The sequence below is a fragment of the Nicotiana tabacum genome, chromosome 22 (assembly GCF_000715075.1).
Source record: "Nicotiana tabacum cultivar K326 chromosome 22, ASM71507v2, whole genome shotgun sequence".
NCBI classification, from domain to species: domain Eukaryota; kingdom Viridiplantae; phylum Streptophyta; class Magnoliopsida; order Solanales; family Solanaceae; genus Nicotiana; species Nicotiana tabacum.
In genome coordinates this window covers 134,329,721-134,348,557 of record NC_134101.1, presented here as the reverse complement: position 1 = coordinate 134,348,557, position 18,837 = coordinate 134,329,721, and the positions used below count along the sequence as shown (strand labels likewise).

The 18,837-nt window shown below is 33.6% G+C and overlaps 1 protein-coding gene and 1 long non-coding RNA gene across 2 annotated transcripts; one reads left to right on the top strand and one right to left on the bottom strand.

Moving 5' to 3' along the window:
* Positions 1-5,156: 5,156 nt before the first annotated feature.
* On the top strand, positions 5,157-8,449 carry LOC142176351 (uncharacterized). Its single transcript, XR_012704861.1, has 2 exons — positions 5,157-5,408; positions 7,151-8,449. It is a non-coding gene; the product is annotated as an uncharacterized LOC142176351 (long non-coding RNA).
* Positions 8,157-10,873, bottom strand: LOC107783241 (uncharacterized). Its single transcript, XM_016604207.2, has 3 exons — positions 10,535-10,873; positions 10,021-10,451; positions 8,157-9,724 (listed from the first exon to the last, which is right to left on the bottom strand). Exons 1-3 carry the CDS (start codon positions 10,622-10,624, stop codon positions 8,410-8,412), a joined length of 1,836 nt encoding a protein of 611 aa, XP_016459693.1. The 5' UTR covers positions 10,625-10,873; the 3' UTR covers positions 8,157-8,409.
* Between the last annotated feature and the right edge of the window lie 7,964 nt (positions 10,874-18,837).

The window sequence follows — 18,837 nt, the reverse complement described above, 5'->3', positions numbered from 1 at the left end:
TTTGTTTTTATGTCACGTGCTTGTTCGTTACATAATTTTGAATTATTTATTACATGTGATGCAAATTAATTTAGGACTAAGTTTGTAGACAGCTTGAACCAAATTCGCATGCTATAAAAGATTTGATCTTCATGTTATTAAAAGCTCTTATAGTAACAACTCCCTCCTACTAAAATTTGAGTTCTTAAATAATAAAGTATAAGATATTTTATTATAGAGTTATCCATCAAGGTAAATAATTTTACTTATTTCTTGTTTATAAGGAGCGGCCTGACTACCAAGAGACTTATAGTTCGAGAATTTGTTAAAATTATTTATTGCATTAGATGTATGGATTGAAAGAATTATTCAATTTTACACTAGACGCCTGGACCACTCGGGGGAGTATAAAATTTAATAAGTTCTTTGCTATCATGATGGTTGAACTCAACTATGCCAATATGATCGACCTGACTACCAGAGGACTATTTGACATAGAGCTATTTAAGCAAATTGTATGGGGATACAATTGTTAAGAGTACCTACCTTTAATATATACGTGAGAAACGACTTGACTTCCAAGGGGCTCATACATATTGTTAAAGGATTCCTTTACTCCACTAACAGAAATAAAGATTTCGTAAACTATAATGAGGGTAAATAGTTTAAAATAATTAGTGAAAATATCATTCAGATAAAAGTCCATGTCTTTATGATATATGCAAATATGTTCTTATATTATTGCTTTTTCTTTTCTATATTTTAGATTTCTCAATATGTCTGCTATATCACTGCGTGGAATACTTGAGACCAACAAGTTGGTAAGACCAAACTTTGATGATTGGTACAGAAATTTGAGAATTGTTCTCATGCATGAAAAGTTTATTGATGTGATCGATAAGCCTGCCAAAGAAGTCCCAGATGAGGATGATGATGATGCTACCAAAATTTATCAGAAATACTTGGAAGAATGTCTTACTACTAAATGCATCATTCTCACTTCTATGAATTCTGAACTATAGAGGAAACATCAGGATATGGATCGAACTGCAATCATGGAACATCTTAAGAAGATGTTTGGTACACAAAGCAGGACAACTAGATACCAGTTATCTAAGGCTTTATTTGGATCCAAATTGACTGGAAACTCTCCAATTAGACCATATGTCAATCATATGATTGATCTTATTGAAGAACTTGAGAAGTTGGGGTGCAAACTGGGTAAAGAGCTTTCTCAAGATTTGATCTTGCAGTCACTATCAGAATCCTTTTCACAATTTGTTATTAATTTCAATATGAATAAAATGGATTGTGATCTTCATGAGATGCTTAACATGCTGATTGATTATGAGAATCAACTTGCATCTGAGAAGAAGAAAGGAACTGTCATGTTGGTTGGAAACTCTTCTAAGAAGAAGGGTAAGGGTAAAAGTAAACCCAAAAAAAAGCCTACTGTGCCCAAGGGTGGTGTGACCAAACCCAAAGGCAAAGAAGGCAAACCTGACCAATCTGATGCTGTATGTTTCCATTGTAAGAAAATAGGACATTGGAAGAGAAACTGCCAGGAGTATCTTGCAACTTTAAAGGACAAGAAACAAGGTATGACTTTAATGAAAAATGTTTTCAAGGTTTCTTTAACTACTACTAATTCTTCATTGTGGGTATTAGATACTGGCAGTGGTTATAACATCTGCAATATGTTGCAGCGGTTCCAGATAAGTAGAAAGTTGAAGAAAGGAGAAGTTAATCTACAAGTTGGAAATGGTGCAAAAGTTGCGGCCGTAGCTGTAGGATCAATTTCTTTAATAATGCCTACGGGCAAAGTACTTATGTTGGATGATTGTTATTACGTTCCTAAATTTGTTTCGAACATAATTTCGGCTTCTATGTTAGACAAACGTGGTTTTCGCATTAATATAAGCAATGGTATTTGCTCTATTTATTATAGTGATAATTTATATGTGAATGGCTATATCCAACATGATGTTTATGTCTTACCTAATGTGAATGCTAATTCGATTATGCATGTTTCAAGTCTTAAGAGGAAAAGAGATGATCAAGTAAATCATACATACCATTGACATTGTAGGCTTGGTCATATTAAAGAGAAAAGAATTAACAAGTTGTACAAGGAAGGGTACCTTGACAAGTATGATTTTGAATCATATCCAACTTGTGAATCTTGTCTCAAAGGAAAAATGACCAAATCTCCATTTACCGGAAGTGGAGAAAGAGCTTCTGAATTATTGGGACTAATTCATACAGATGTTTGTGGGCCCATGAAAATTCAAGCTAGAGGTGGATATTCTTACTTCATCACCTTCAATGATGATATGTCAAGATATGGATTTGTGTATCTTATGAAACATAAGTCTGAATCTTTTGAAATGTTCAAAATCTTTCGTAGTGAAGTTGAGAAGCAGACTGGTAAAATTATCAAAGTACTAAGGTCTGATAGAGGTGGAGAATATCTTAGTGAAGATTTTACCAGATATCTCAAAGAGAATGAGATTCTCTCACAGTGGACACCTCCCGGAACACCACAACACAATGGTGTATCTGAAAGGAGAAATCAAACCTTATTAGATATGGTGAGATCTATTATGGGGTTCACTGATCTTCCAATAAATTTATGGGGATATGCTTTGGAAGCAGCAACATACTTACTTAATAAAGTTCTCACTAAGTCAGTCTCTACAACACCATATGAGATATGGAAAGGATGTAAGCCTAACTTTAAACATATTAAAGTTTGGGGTTGTCCAGCTTATGTTAAGAGACTACAGTCTGATAAAACTTGACTCAAGATCTGATAAGTTTAGGTTCATTGGGTATCCCAAGGAAACAATGGGATATTATTTCTATCACTTTCTGACCATAAAGTGTTTTTGGCTAGGGGAGCAACCTTTTTGGAAAGGGAATTTCTTTTAGAAGGAAATTATAATGGAGAAATAGAACTTGATGAAGTTCAAAAAACTAATGAATCAACACAATATAAGGATCATGAGACCCAAGTTGAAGAACCTTTATTGGATGTTTTGAAGTTGCCAAGGAAGTTGCCATCTTCAACGGTTGAAGTTCAAGAATTAAATAAAGTTCAAGAACAAGTTAATGAACCAGTTCCAAACCAAATTGAACAACAACCAAATCCAGTACAAGGTGAACAGGTTGTACAAGTACCTCTTAGAAGGTCTACACGAGAACGTCATGTACCAACTAGATTAAATTTATTGGTACAAGATGATGTATCAAATGAGGTTGATCATAATGATGATGACCCTAAGACCTATGAAGAGGCTATACAAAGTTCCGATTATGAGAAGTGACAAAAGGCCATGGAATCTGAAATGGAATCCATGAAGGAAAATAAAGTATGGACTTTAGTTGAACCTTCAAATGATATAAAACCTATAGGTTGTAAATGAGGTTTTAAGAAAAGATTCGAGCAAACAAAAAGGTGGAGACCTAAAAAGCCCGTCTTGTTGCCAAGGGATATCGTTAGAAAGAAGGAGTCGACTACGACGGGACGTTCTCTAAAGCTCTTGGCGCAAAAGAGTTAGACAAGCACAAGTGGAAATTGGGAATGAAGTACAAGAGCGATTGGCTCTAGTGCAAGTGGGAGATTGTTAGGGATATAGTAGATATGCCCTAGATCCAATATCATATTTGATGTTTTGAACATATTTTTGTGAATGTTATTTGATATAAAATATATATGGCATTTGATATTCTTTTCTCATTGTTATTAATTGCTTGATTAATTTGATAAGGTTCTTGATTAAATTTTGAGACTTGACATTGTGATGGAGATCATGATAATGAGAGTAAAGTTTCTTATAATTTAATCTAAATTTGTTCTTGATCGTAGGATTATTAATTTAGATATTAGTAATCCGGTTAGATCAATATTTATATGATCGTCTTTATGGGATAAAGATTAGTTGATCTCATTAACTAAATTACATAGATAGATGATGCATATAGAGATATGATCATTGAACCGACTCATTAGCTAATTCCTAATGGTTAGAATTACCATAAATTGTCAATAGGATATTCTCTTGAAGAATGTGATGTAACCATTTCCTTTGACCTGAGATCGTCATAGTAATTGACAAGTTATTTATTGTGTTTTGATACTAGACACCTATGGCCCTAGGGCGATAGTTGTAAGGATATTGGGTACGATTAAATACTTGTAGAATTAGTGATTGATCAAGATGGAATCTGTCGACTCTTGGTAATGAGTTTAAGCTCCATGTTGTCATGAATTATAAAACGACCAAATTAAGACCTTGGCCATGGCAATTGAATGAAAAGAAGAAAAGAGTTTCTTAGGTCATTCAATGGTCGATTATATTTGACGTGGACACATAGTTGGTCGCCTATTAGGATTTGACAGTTGAACCATATCCTAGGGTGACTTAGAGCTATAAGGACAGAAGGAATTACTACATTATTCTTCTACGAGTTCTTGAGAGTAAATTGTATACTTCATGCTATCCGGTCGTTAAGGAGTGTTGCTAGACGCCACCCTTGATTAGTATATTAATGTGATTGATTTACTACCGATTTAGTATTGAACCTATGAAGTCGCATACTAACAAGTGTTCTGATCTTTGCTAAAGGATTAATTATTTTATTGTTTGGTAATTAAATTAAAGAATTTAATTAGTCAAACAAATTTAGTTATTAGCCCAAATGAAATATTATTAAATTCTTTGCTAGCACAGAGGATATAATTAATATTGCGGACAAATTGAAGTTTTCTATTTGGAATAGAAAAATTAGATTATATCTCTTGAATCTTGACTAGCTATTGGTTAAAATAATTATCAAAACATATACATATATATATATATATATATATATATATATATATATATATATATATATATATATATATATATATATATATATATATATATATATATATATATATATATAAAATGGCATGCAAAACAAAAAACAAAAAAAAAAGGAAAATTTTGATATGCTACTGCCGATCATGTAAAACTCATCAGAAATGAGATTTATATTTTCCAATAGTAATTTGTGGAAAAGTCCAACTTGAGAATTGGTCTAATACCACATTCAGTCACCGCCTTAATTCTCCTAAACCTAATGGGAACAAAGTGATGTTTGATGATATAAATATATCATTACAACATAAGGCACAAAACATATAGGAAAAGAAAGAAAAACGTGAGAGGCGTAGAATCAAAAATACTCTCGACAAGAAAATTAGTTTTCTTGGTCTTTCACGTTTAGGCTACGGTTTTTGAGAAAAGCTTTAGCACAATATTTCCGTTCTATTTGTTCTCGGGTTTCATTGATCAAAAGGTTGATAACAAGGGTTGGTCTCGGTGTGGATACTTATAGAGTATTCGCACTATCGAATAATTTTGAAACAAGACTCTCTTTACCAGGTATGTCTCTGATCCGATCTTTGACATGTAAATAAATTTTAAACACGAAAAGATCTGCCTAGGATTGTTATTGTCTTCCGCTGCGTGTTAGGAACACCTATACGCAATCCTTTAGGCGTACAGATATAAATTATCAAGTTACTTATCTTCTTTTATGTACATCAAGTAATCAGTGTTTGCAATTATTGACCCGACTAATTTAAATTCGTTCCTCGAAAACTTTAACATGAGGGGTTTTAGCTATTTCTTTTAAAGAGGACTCAAGTCTCAGTTTGAACACAAGATTTTTGATTAAGAGTAGGCGAACGTTTATTATTTTACCGTACACTTTGATGGTGCAACAAGTAATGATCTTTTCTAAGTTGTCAAACCACCTTTAACTTATAAGTAACTAGTAGGATAAAAAACTGCGTATTGTCAATTTGTGAAAGTTAGAGGCTATTATTTCCATTCCCTGAAGAGGCTGTTGTATAAGTCAAGATAGAGTAGGAGTAGTGGTCCATTTTGGTGTAAGTGGGAAGTGAGGGAAGTGGGAAACACTATTGGATTTTGTTAATAACAAAGTTTTACAAAGTCGATCGGTATTTCCTAAGCACTCCCCTCTAGTTTCACAGTTCCACTTACACAAAAAGCCAGACGACCTCTACGAGAATATTTGTTCTTGCATTGGTTTAAGGATGGTGATTCTTATCTTCCTGTCTTCAAGGGGATATCCACCACTTCAATAAACGATCGTCTTGCTCCCATTCCCAATTAAGTCTAATTTTCCCTGTTGTTCACTTTTATTTAGCATATATACTAAAAATAGATTTTCATTTGTACTTGTCACTTTACGCATATCAAGAGAAAACAATTTTTTTTCCTGTTATACCCACAGTATTTATTACGCATTTTAAATCATTTTCTCAAATCCAATAAAATATGCATCAATTAATATGGGTATCATGGTAAATTATGCACTTCATTTATTATTTCTTAAGGGCGTGAAAAGTCAAAACGTGCCAAGTAAAAATGAACGGAGGGAGTACTATTAACCATTCTTCATCATATATATGTTTTACTCTGGCTGCTGAAAATAAATATTGTAAAAGCTAAGTCCCTTCATATAATACTGCTACTTGTATGTAGCAAGACTATCACCAAATAATGTGGTGGAATAGTTAGAAATTTTGAGTTCGGGTCTGAATTAGTCATACTGATAAAGTTCAAATACTGGACGGTTTAAAATAATGTCGTACTATTTGGAAAGGTTCAATTTGGTGTATGAATGGATAAAGAGAAGATAGTTGTAGCTACTCAATTTAGTAGTGGGCACTGTGAAATTCAATATAAATTTATGCCGGTTTATAAAGATTAGTAGGGAGGCCTATCACCTATGCTAATATATGATTATTTTTGTCTAAGTTTCTGGGTGTCGGTGACCCCTCAAACTATAGTGTGCTTCCGCCTCTAAACCTAAGCTTGTAGAGTTTTAAAACACGTCACCAGGGTTCAAACTTATTTACTTATACCCAACATTTTTCCCGTGTTTTATCAATGTATGATTCGCCTGGGGCGTCAGGAGTCTAAACTCAATTGACCGCTAAGGTGGCTTAACTCTAATATCATATGTAACAACTCAGCTCATTAATGATATTATCTGTTTTGCGCTTAAGCTTGCACAGTTTTAAAATGTATCATTAAGGTCGATGACTTATTTACTTATATAATCAACATCTTTTTTTGTGTTTTATCGATATTAGATTCGACATAGCATCACAATATTGAAGAAATTGTACAAGCACTACTACATGGTAACCAAAGTACATGTTACGTTTGCATGTGTGACATATGTGTATGGAGAACTCCGAAATTCGAGCCGCTGAGTTAGAAAACCCAGAAAGAGAAGAAGAAAAAAGAGAGTTGAAGGAAGAAAAGCAAACGAGGTGAGGCCCCCTTCTTTTTTTTACCCGTACCTCACTGTCCTGCACTAATGAGTCCATGGGCAGAGTAAAATGGTAAATTTTGATAATGACAATGCAAAAGTTACTCCCAAAAGACCAGGCCTTTAAATATCTAATACAGTATGGTTTTTCCATTGCTTGGTTTATTGAGTTCAGCAGTTATCAGAAGCAAACACGCTTTAATCAGTTATTACTGTACATCATTTCGTACACTTTTTCAACCCATGAAACAGACAACTCTCTTCTCAGAGTCCACTCTTCTTGGGGGTAGATATATCTTTAGCAATTAATGCAACTTTGCGTGCCAACTCCTTCATCATTTTATTCATACACTTGCTGCAAATATAATCAGAGCCTATACAGGCTCTATAACAGGACAAATTACAATTGAGAGGATGAACCAAAAGATTCTAATTTTTGAATAGTAAAAAAGAAATAGCAAAGTCATTTTTATTGAAATCAAGTAGAATGTCAGGGTTTTGGCAGGGTAGTATAGATAAGCCTGACACATAAAAAAAGAAAAGAAAGAGCATAGTACTAGTAAACACTTGCTCTAATTAATGCAATGGTCTTTGTATTGTACAGTGCTGTGAAGAAAGCAGCAGATAAAGACATGAGATGGAAGCTAAACTTTACTTCTTTTTCTACCTTTCACTTCTTCATTTCCTATGGAACCATTAAATTCACCCCCTCTTTAGGATTTCCTCAGCTTCTCAAAATCTAAACAAACAGAGGACAACTGAAGTAATATGACAAAGCAACCATATCAAAAAATAAAAGAAATTGCAGAAATTGTGGAGTGAAGTAAAAGAGAAAGGATACTGGTAGATAAATTAGGTGCTGAATTTAATTCTGTACATGTAGTGCAAAAGCGACCAAAAGATGACAACAAAAAAACAAAAATATAACAAGTAAAGAGAGAATCATAGATTAAAAGATAAAGTAACAAAATTTTCCCGGCTGCCAATAGTAACCCATATTTTTTCCCTTTGTACATTGATATTGGACTAAATTCAGATTCTTCTCCAGCGCCGATAGTATTAACATTATGCATAACATTAGCAGCTCAATGCTTCAAATTTCATAGGAATTGGGCGATTAAACCCAGTTCCAGCTTGAGACAATAAATTCCCAACAATTGCAAGGTCTCTGCAGAACACTCCTTGAAATGCTGATGCATTTGTTGTTGAGCTTGACACCACCTTGTTTTCTGCCCTGTTGTTACATGATGTAGTGTTAGCAGCAGCCTCTGAAACTACTCTTGATGTAGCATGGGAAGCAGCCTCTGATGCTCTTCTTGAAGCGGCTGCGTTACTGCGGACTGTTTCAGCTCTAGATTGTTGAAGTTCTTGAGTTTGCTGAACTTGTTGCTGCATTGCTTGTAATGCAGCTGCAGCCTTAGCTCTCTGCTTCTCAGCAGCTTCTTGATCTATGATTGTCGTCATTAAACTTGTATAACCTTTCTGGATCAATCTATACAACAGTAAAGATGACATCTTTGCCCGATCCCGAACGGAATCTATATCCTTTTCGTCCGCAAACTCACACCTTTCAACAAAACTTGTTGATTTATCAGGCTTGTGTCTTAAAGTGAGAAGTAGATGTGCTCTTTCCAATTCTGATCTTGAACAACCCCGCCTTAAACCGATCAATGCATAGTAATCTACATTCCCAGTTTCACCAGAAGCAACTCTCTGCTTCAATTCTTGCATTTTAGCACCCAAGGAACAAAGCCTCCCTGGAATTTCCCTGTACTGCACGGTTTGACGCTTCCATATAGGTCCAGGTAATTTCCTATCACGTAGCATCGAATTATAAAGGAGTTTTAAGTGCTCGAGATCGTGAAGACTATCGGGCAAGCATCGAATAGCTTCAAATAAAGCGGCTCTAGTCCTAAGAGCATCAATGCAAGAAGGGTCTAATGCTAGTGTCCGATTGCAATCAGCTATTGCTTCAGCAATTCGACCAGCAGATCGATATGCTGAGGCCCGATGCACATAGCATTCGGCTAAGAACCCTTGTGGAGCACCACGACGACCATCTACAATCTTCGAGAAGTGTCTAATAGCTTCTGAATGAAGCCCTGCATCAAGAGCAGCAATTGCAGCCGTCTTTCGACGGAGCAAAAGCTTAATGTGACTGAGCAGTTGAGAAATGCTCTCGGACTCCGTTTTAGGAGGACTCGGAGGCTGGTCATTTCTGGTGCCCGGTTCGCCGGAGATTGGGAATTTGGCAAACGAAAAACTATCGTCAGACCAGCAAATGCTTTCGCGGCGGAATGCATCCGTTGCGATGCGTTTACCAGTTTGTAAAAGAACCATCGCGTCTTCCATTAGACCCAAATGGCAACAAGCCTGACCTAAAACCAAGTACCTGAAAAAAAATACACAAATAACGAACGAGTGTGAGTCCGAGTCAGCTCGTTCACCATAGATTCAAGCCTTAAATACACACAGAAATTTCAATAAAGACTACATTTTTCAAGGAGTAGTTATTAATACTACTATAATGTAAGTGAATAAACAATAAAGAAGTAAAGTAACGACAAAACAGATTTGACTTGAAAAAGAAATAAATAAATCAAGATTAGGACAATTCATCAATTAATACAGAGACAGCTAGCTGTTATGGCGTAATCTACAAGCCAATCAATAGAACAGCAAAATTACCTCCATTGCCCTTCTTTATCACAGTTCTTGCAAAGACCAGCCATAACTTTCTTCTTCAAATCAGCAACAGAGAAGCATTTGAAACTGGTTTCGTCCCGACCCGGAGAGTCACTACCCGAAGAAAGGAGCTTCACTCGCTCTCTTGAGAGCTGTGAGGATGAGTTATCGGATGACCCGGAAGAAGAAGTGGATGACGTGGACGATGTTTCATCGGCGGGAAGTTTTAGGCTGGGAATGTAGTCTTGTAACATACCGGCGACGTCCTTGAATCGCCGAAGATAGAGTAAAGACCGAGCCTTTAACTCGAGTGCTAACTCAAAACGAGGTGAAAGAGAGAGTGCGGCGTCGAGAAGGTTAACGGCCGAAGCAATCTCGTTGGGTTCTTGTGTTGCAATGAGAAGTTTTGCATCTTTGATATATTTGTCAACCATCTGTAAAACAAATGTTAATATTATTTATTAGAACTTGAACATATGTTAGATTAGATTAGGAAAAAGAAACGAGTTTTAATTACCTTTCTGTTGCTAATCCACCAATGTTTCTTTTCAGAACAATAGATAGAAGGAGAGGCAGCCATATTGGTTGTTGTACAATGATCAACCATTAAAATGCCAAGCAAAAGCTCTCTTCTTTGTTCTCAATTTTTCCCTCTTCGAAGTGAAGAGAGAGAGAGAGAGAGGAAAGGAGATGTAAGAGGAAAAAAGAGAGAGGGGCTTAAACTTAATACAGAGTGCCAGCTTTGACCTGAGCTGAGAGAAAGAGAAAGCATTGATCCTTCTGCTTCTTCGCTGGCAAACCACACACCCACCTCATATTATAGACTCTACCTATATCACAGTTTAATGTATATGTTGGCCTACTACTTACTAGCAACTCCTTTCTTTTTATTTCTGAAATTTGACTTAACGCAGAGATTAAAATGATAATTACAATTAAATATAACTACTCTTATTATTTCTCTCCTAAAAAGAATTAGCTGATTCAGAATCCGTGATCAAACCCTTTAATTTGGACAGTGTTTTCATTATTCTTGTTGAACTTAATTTATAAATAAAAAAAGGTATCATCAATTTCATTGTTTATAATTAAAATATTTTAAAGATATAGTATGAGAAAGTTATACCATTAAAAAGATTTTGATTTTTCAAATAAAAATAGGTTCATATAAAATGAGATAAAATGAACATGTTAGGGGACGTTTGGTACGAATAAATTATGTAGGGATAGTAATATATAAATTATTTCTTGTTGGATATTTGATTTATTGCATTGAAATTAAATATATAAAATAATATTTAAAATGTTTATTTATTTATTTAACTAAAAAAGAATGACTAAAGTAATTATATCCTTGGATTTTTCTTTCACTGGCTTTTCGGGATAAAGACAAATAATTTTGCATCTTTGATGCTTTATCCATATATAACTTAGTTATACATATTTACTTATACTAAATTTAGAATACGCGCTTTGCGCATGTACCCCATATCAATAAGTATAAATTTTTTAAGAATTATATAAATATTATTAAACTATGTATACTTGACGTGCAATTGTTAAGTGTCATTTAAAAATCATTTCTAAAGTTTGATGTGAGTTAAAAAGGTATAAAAGTTATGGATATTGGGATAATTTATGTCTAATTTTAATATTTATTAGAATGCATATTTATATTTTGGTAATAATTTATAGAAGGATAGTTTGATTAAAAGGTAATGGACATAGTATTGTATACTTAAAGAATCAAATATCATTTTTACGAAAAATATTTCTCTACTTTTTTTGTTAAGTACGATAGTTAAAATGCATATATAACTGATTGATTTTAATTCCATGAACGGTTATAAATCTATAACTAAGAACAAGAAAATTAAAGGAGTCCACCCAATATTATCGACTTTAGTTATAATTTTTTACTTAGTCTTTCTCTATTTTATTATTAAGATAAATAATTATATAGAATTAATTGGTTAGAATTCTATGACAAAAAAATAATTCAATCTGCGATAAACAATATCAACATTCTTACTTCGTTCCTATGGATTTGCTATTAACAGATTTATCTATTTGTGTAAATAATAAATCTAAATATTAGGATTTTCTACATAATATTTCCAACAAAAATATTGAGTAAGCAAAGCTTTAGTTGATATTAGAATTTCAGTTATTAGAGAAAATTAAATGACTTACAATATTATTTTTTATTTTAATAGTGTCAAGTTATTTGAACTGTCCATGAATATTACTGTAAAAAATGGGGGGAAAAGCATTCAAGTAGCATACATGAAAGTAACTTTGTATAAGTTTTAAATCCAAGATGCTGTATCCAATTTCATCTTCACTACGAAATTGTTTATCCATATGTCTTTGATAATTTGACGTACTTTTGTCAGTTTATTTTATTTTTAAAACAATTAACTATTGGCCGATTATATTTATTAGTATCGAATCTACCAGTTTGTTCAAATAATAAGATAGTTTATATAAGGTAAATTTTTAATTGACTTTAAAGCCATTAATATTAGGACGTACTGTATAATAGTTCAAATAAAAAAAAAGATTTAGTAAGTAAACTTTTAGTTAATTTCAATCTCCTAAATATTAGGAAATTAATTTAATTACGATTTTGTCCAATATGAAATTTATTTTTAAAGGGTAAAAAAGGCGAATGACATTTCGCTAAGGGGTTTCGTGCTTTTAATATAATATAGATATGGATTAGTTATTCCGTGTTGTCGATTGTATAAAAGAATATACCAATGGGTGCATTAAGTTACACAAGAATTAGTTATATAGGATTCCAAATATAAATCAAACATTGAATAAAACTATACTTGCCAAATTATACAACAAGATTATTTTCCTCATTACGAGTCAAACTAGTTGGGAATGACTCTAGGACCCATCCTATCAACTATTCTATTTCGGTCTGTTTTTTTCAATATTCGATATTTTTACACTTCTAAAGTAAATGTACAAAAAAATGTTAAAGTAATTTATAAAAATAATTTGTTTGATAAAAATTATTACATCAACAATTACATTTGATTAGTTCTAACTAAATATATAAAGTCAGTAGTGTATCTATGATGTAATGTTACTAAGAGCCTGTTTGGCCAATTCATTTTAGAAGAGCTTTTGCAATACTTGATAAGCAAATTGTGTTTAGTTAATCTTTTCAAAAAGTACTTTTGAGTATCAAACAAAATGGCAGTAAATATTTAATTTATAATCAGTATTTGTTAATTGAATTTATAAAAGATAAGTAAGATATATTAAAGGTTTTAATCAATAAAAAATATAGTTATCCAACAAAATAATATTGGGCATATAAAATTACTTATTGTTTACATGATGATTCAAACATATCAATATGTATCGTTCAATATAAATCAAAAGTCTACTCCATAAATCTAATACTATAAAAGAAAAGATATATTTATAGTAGAGAGATTATTTCAAAGAAGAATAAAAAACGATGGAGAATAAGAAAAGTTAAGAAATGGATGGTATAAACAAAAGAAAAAAAGTTAAATTAATGAGCGATAATTGGATGTAAATTTTTGGGAAGGATATTTTTAATTTTTTGTTTTTTCTCCAAGAAGCTAGAATTTGTAGTTTATTCTTCAAAAGCAGAAAAAAATACTTCTGTTAGGGCTTAAAAACACTTATATCTCTTGGCCAAATATCTTAAATTTTCAAAAAAAAAATTTGACAAAACAAAAAAAATGCTTTTAGCTCCTATAAGCTTGGCGAAACATGGTCTAAGAATTTTGGATAGTTTAAAATTGACTAGTATATATAAGCCTCGAGGGAGAATGTTAGTAGTATTAGACTGGACATTTTCGGTCAGCTATCGTCTTCAAAACTGGTAATTTCCGGTTTCCAGATCACGGACTCTGGGTCCAACTTCAACTACCGGAGAAAAAGATAAGACCCATAAAATTGACCCGATACAAGTAAATAGAGTGCGTGAATCTATACCCCCTTATTTATTTCTCAATGTGTACTAATTTAGCTTTTTTCCTTTGCTTTTTTCTCAAAATCAACATTTTCAACTTTTTTGGGTGTTTGCATTGATGAATCTCACAGCCAAAAGTACAAGCAACAATTAATGTCTCCACGATATTTTCAGTAAATGAAAAGATGTGAAAACGTAGTTTTTAGTCTTTTTAGCCTTTGTAAGTGCACTATTTCCAGTAAATGAAAAGATGTGAAGACGTAGTTTCGAGTCCCTTTCGCCTTTCTACATGTTTTCTCCCAATTTTTTTCATAGATAAGTCAAATCAATGTATTTCAAAAGGAATACTAGCAGAATTTGAAAAATAATAGTACGCATTTTATTTATTCTTTCGATGTGCATTAAACATTAATGTTTTCTGACTAGAATGTACTCACTCCAAATAAAATTTCATTTTTGTGTAGTTAAATTTTGCATTTGTATATTTTTTAGAAACGGAAAAAGAATGATCTAATTCTTTCATGTTGTTAACAAACCTATAAGGCTACTCTTCCCTTCACTAGAGATCTTTGGTTCGAGTTCTGGGTATAGAAAAACCTTGGTAGGGAGCGCTTCCCCCTGAATGAGGTTCTATGCGGTACAAATCCGAATATAATTAGACTCCAATGCGAGTACCGGGACTGTGGGACACACAAAAAAAAAACTATTAAATCACTTTATGTGGCTTTGTTCTTTATTATATCAAATACATTATAAGGAATTTCACTCTATATTTATGGAGAGACTTTGAATGCAGATTAATGCGGTATACATGGCATATATATAACTAAAATTTCTAATTGAATTTGAATAATCTTGTAAGGTTGACTTACTAGTTTCCAGTTGTATGTTAGGTTTAATATTGGTTTTTTTTAAGGATACCATCACGAATATTTTTCTCGTAAATTTCCTGATCTTTTTGTGATTGATCTAGTTTAGTCTCGGTATACACTTATTCTCACTTTATATGATGATCATAATTCCTCAATTTGTAAGAGATATACTTTGATCAGATATGCACTGAAGAAATTCAAACTTTACAGAAATAAGCAAAACAACAATTAAGTTACCAACCCTTAACAGATTCTTGTTTTTGAATTAATAGGTGGGATAGTACCGTAATTAAATTCTCACATTTAAGTTCAAAGTGTCTTGAAATTTGTTAGGCAAGAATTCATTTCATAAAACATGGATAAATATTTTCCAAGGGAAAGTTGACGCCCAAGATAATTTATTTCCCTAACCTTCAAATTTTATTAACCTTTTTATAATAGACGAAAAAGGAAAGCTTGTTGCATAAAATGAGACAAAAAATGCAAAGAAAATTTGAGTTTATATCTTATTTAATGAACTAAGAGCATTGGTGCTACTGAAACGGAAGTTGGGATTGTAAATTCCAAGATCGAAGAGCCTTTTTTCATTTGCTTGTTTTGACACACAATACATCAAAAATACATGCAGTTGGAAAAATCATAGAAGACAAAAAAGTTTTTAGCCAAATGTAATCCAGTGTACCCTTTTAACTATTTACCCTGCCACATCATATTATTCCTTCTCTCTCTCTTTACACATTCAGAATCAAGGAAAGAGCAATAATTGAAGTAGAGGCAACGAAACAGAGAAATTTGATTGGAAAAAGAGAACAAAAATTCAAAGACATGATAAGCCGAGCTTCTTGGAAGATAAAATTTCACTAATGCATTCTTTTTCCGATATAAAATATACTTTTTTTTTTGTGTGTGGAGATTTGAGGTGCTTGGCCGGAAAAACTTATTATTTTTGAGTAGCAGCGGACGAAACTTTTTCCTGCGGTAAGAAAGTAGATAAAAATTTATACTTTATATATGGGTAGAATCGGTCTCGTAGTATATCCCGGTCTCCGACATAATAAGCCAAGCTCGAGATATGGTAATAGGGGAGCTTAGACCGAGGTAGAGATCTCATCAATTTGGAGCTCGTACCATAATGCCCGCCCTCGAGGATGTCGGGGTTGTGATTCGGGATCGGTCCCTAGCCTCAATTAACTTCGAAGAACGTTGTGAGGTAGTCAAGCTCGGCCAACAGAAGGCCGTGATATCCGTGACTGACTGAATATCACGGCGAAGATCTCGACACATATCGTAAGAATCGACAATCAGTTAATCGGAGGATTTTTACCTTTTATAGAGTTGTACCTAATGTAGGACTCCCTTACTATATAAAGGGGGTCTGATTACTTGTAAAACATATTGTAACTTGCACTTCAAGCTAATATATTATTCTTTTCTCTGCTTTTAACTATTTTTCATGTTCATTATCGTTGATCATAGTGGGCCCGGATCGCGGTCAATTATTTCATTGAGACTTGAAGTATCTCACTCGTGTAGTTTGAATTATTTCTGTCTTCTTTATTCGTTATTTACTTCATCAATTGCTTTATATCGAATTAAACCACGTATTTTTAAAATTACTTACAAATTTATTTGTCATACGATTTTGAGGGTAAACAGTTTGGGCGCCCACCGTGGGACTAAGGATAATAGTGGCTGTTTGATACAGACTTCTATACCACACCCTATTTTACACTTGCTCTTTGGAGTACTTTTGATTTTAAGTTAAATTTTGAAATGTTGAGCTCCCACTCTGCCCCTCTAAACGTAGACGCTGAATTCGGCCACCATAGCGAAAACGACAACGTAGCACCCGGAAACGAGGTGCCTCCAGCCGACCTTGGTGGAGTCCCGGCAGCAGACCCGATTGACGTTAGCTCGCATGTGGCCATCGATACAAATTTGCCCACCGATCCTGAGAACAACGTCCGTAGAGATGTCTGATCGGCTGCACAAAGCATGTACGGCGGCGAACGGGTAATTTTCAAAATATTACAAGCTCAGCAGGCAGCGATACCACTTTGTCATGCCCCAAACCTGACTGGCACCCGGTGCCGTACTGGCCCGAACAAACCACTCTGTAACTCATTTTTTTCTTTCTTATCTATCATGGACCAACATGGCCACAACTTGTAATGTATCTATAAGTGGGAAAATACTGTATTATTGAACCATTTTTTAAAAACTAACACATATGGGCCGTCAAGGCCTCTGATATATTGTACAAAATGAACCTGTGTCTACAAAGCCTCTAAGATTGTTTGACATCAACCGGGACAGGGTACTAAGTCTGTAGCAAAACTCTGACACGATGACTTATAGACTCGGATGCACTCCGAATGAGGTGGAGTCTTACCGATCCTTCGCTGAATGCTGACCTCGTCTACTAAGATGGCTCGTCAAACTAATTGTCTATACCTGCAGGCATGAATGCAGCATCCCCAACAAAAGGACGTCAGTACAAATAATGTACCGAGTGTGTAAAACATGTAAATAAGATATAAAGGACATGGAAGAAACATGGAGTAAAGGACTCAACCTATAAATCTGGATAGCTCTGTAAATCATGAAATATTTATAATGTCATGAATATGCGTATAAATGCCATGTAATACATAGGTCTGTACGTACATAACATTATCAAGCCTCTGAGGGAATCCCATCATATTATTTCAGCCACTATCGGCAATGTATTCGTATATAACGTCGTAACCTTTCCCATATTCCATATACATATATATACGCGTATATAATACTGTCTGGGTCATGGGTAAATGCACATGTATAAATGAATGCAATGCATAATGAAGCAAGTCAATATTATCCCTTGGAATGTCATGAGACCCATGAATAGACAATATGGTAGTACGACATATGGGGAATCAAGAACATAAACAACCTTAGTACTTCTAAGAATAGAATCAATTGTGAAACTTGTGTGCTTGCTCGTTTCGTTGTATCATATGGATAATGCCAAAACGAAAGAAGAGACAACCTTAACATACCTGAGCCGATTCTCTTGAGAAAGATTGTACCGTGCTCTCATGCAAAATGTTAAAATTGAAAGTCAAAGCATTGTTCTTTGGACAACTTTAACATTGTCCACCGATTCATGAAATCAAACTAGCATCTAAAGTATGCCTGTTCCCGACTAATCACTTTGGATCAGAGGTTGTCCCCATTCAAAACAGTACCTGATCCTACGAAGGATACTATAGACAAAATTTTGTAAACAGATTCGGCTTCTAGTATTGTTTAAGAGGCAGTTCACACGTTCATCCAAACTTTCTTTTGATGCTTTGTGAATTCTGGAGGATATTTACGAAAATTTGAGAAGAAAAGGAACTGATTGATCATGATACTCTTGTCAGGAACCACAATTTAGCTGGAATAACCAGCAAAAAGGAAGTTAAAATCGCCATTCTAAGAAGATTGTCTGGTTGCACATAATGATACAATAAATTGTTTGATTCCATGAATTTTAAGATTGTAACTAAATATTTGCAGTTCCAATTTAGGAAAACATCATGAAAACCCAAATAGTGTTAAAACGAAAAGGTCAGATTTGAAAGAAAACAGATAATGGCCATACAATTGCTTTGTCTTCTTGAAAGCATTCTTAACAAAAAATGAGATATGCTTAGCAAACATATACACTTTAATGCTTAGCAAGCATGTTTATTCCCAAAATGTGACACCACCTCCTTCATACACATTAGTCATATTTTACTTTAATTGTCTTGGTCCCATACGGACGAAATAACTCTTACACTTATCCACTTAAATCAATAATTAATCAATTATTCATACAATTAAGAATTATCTCAAACTACTTAAAATACTACTCACTTTTAAGACACTTTATACACCTTACTATTATGGTCATGTGGTATCATATAAAATTAATACATACACTATTATTTCATTAAAATATCCATGTGAAAATAC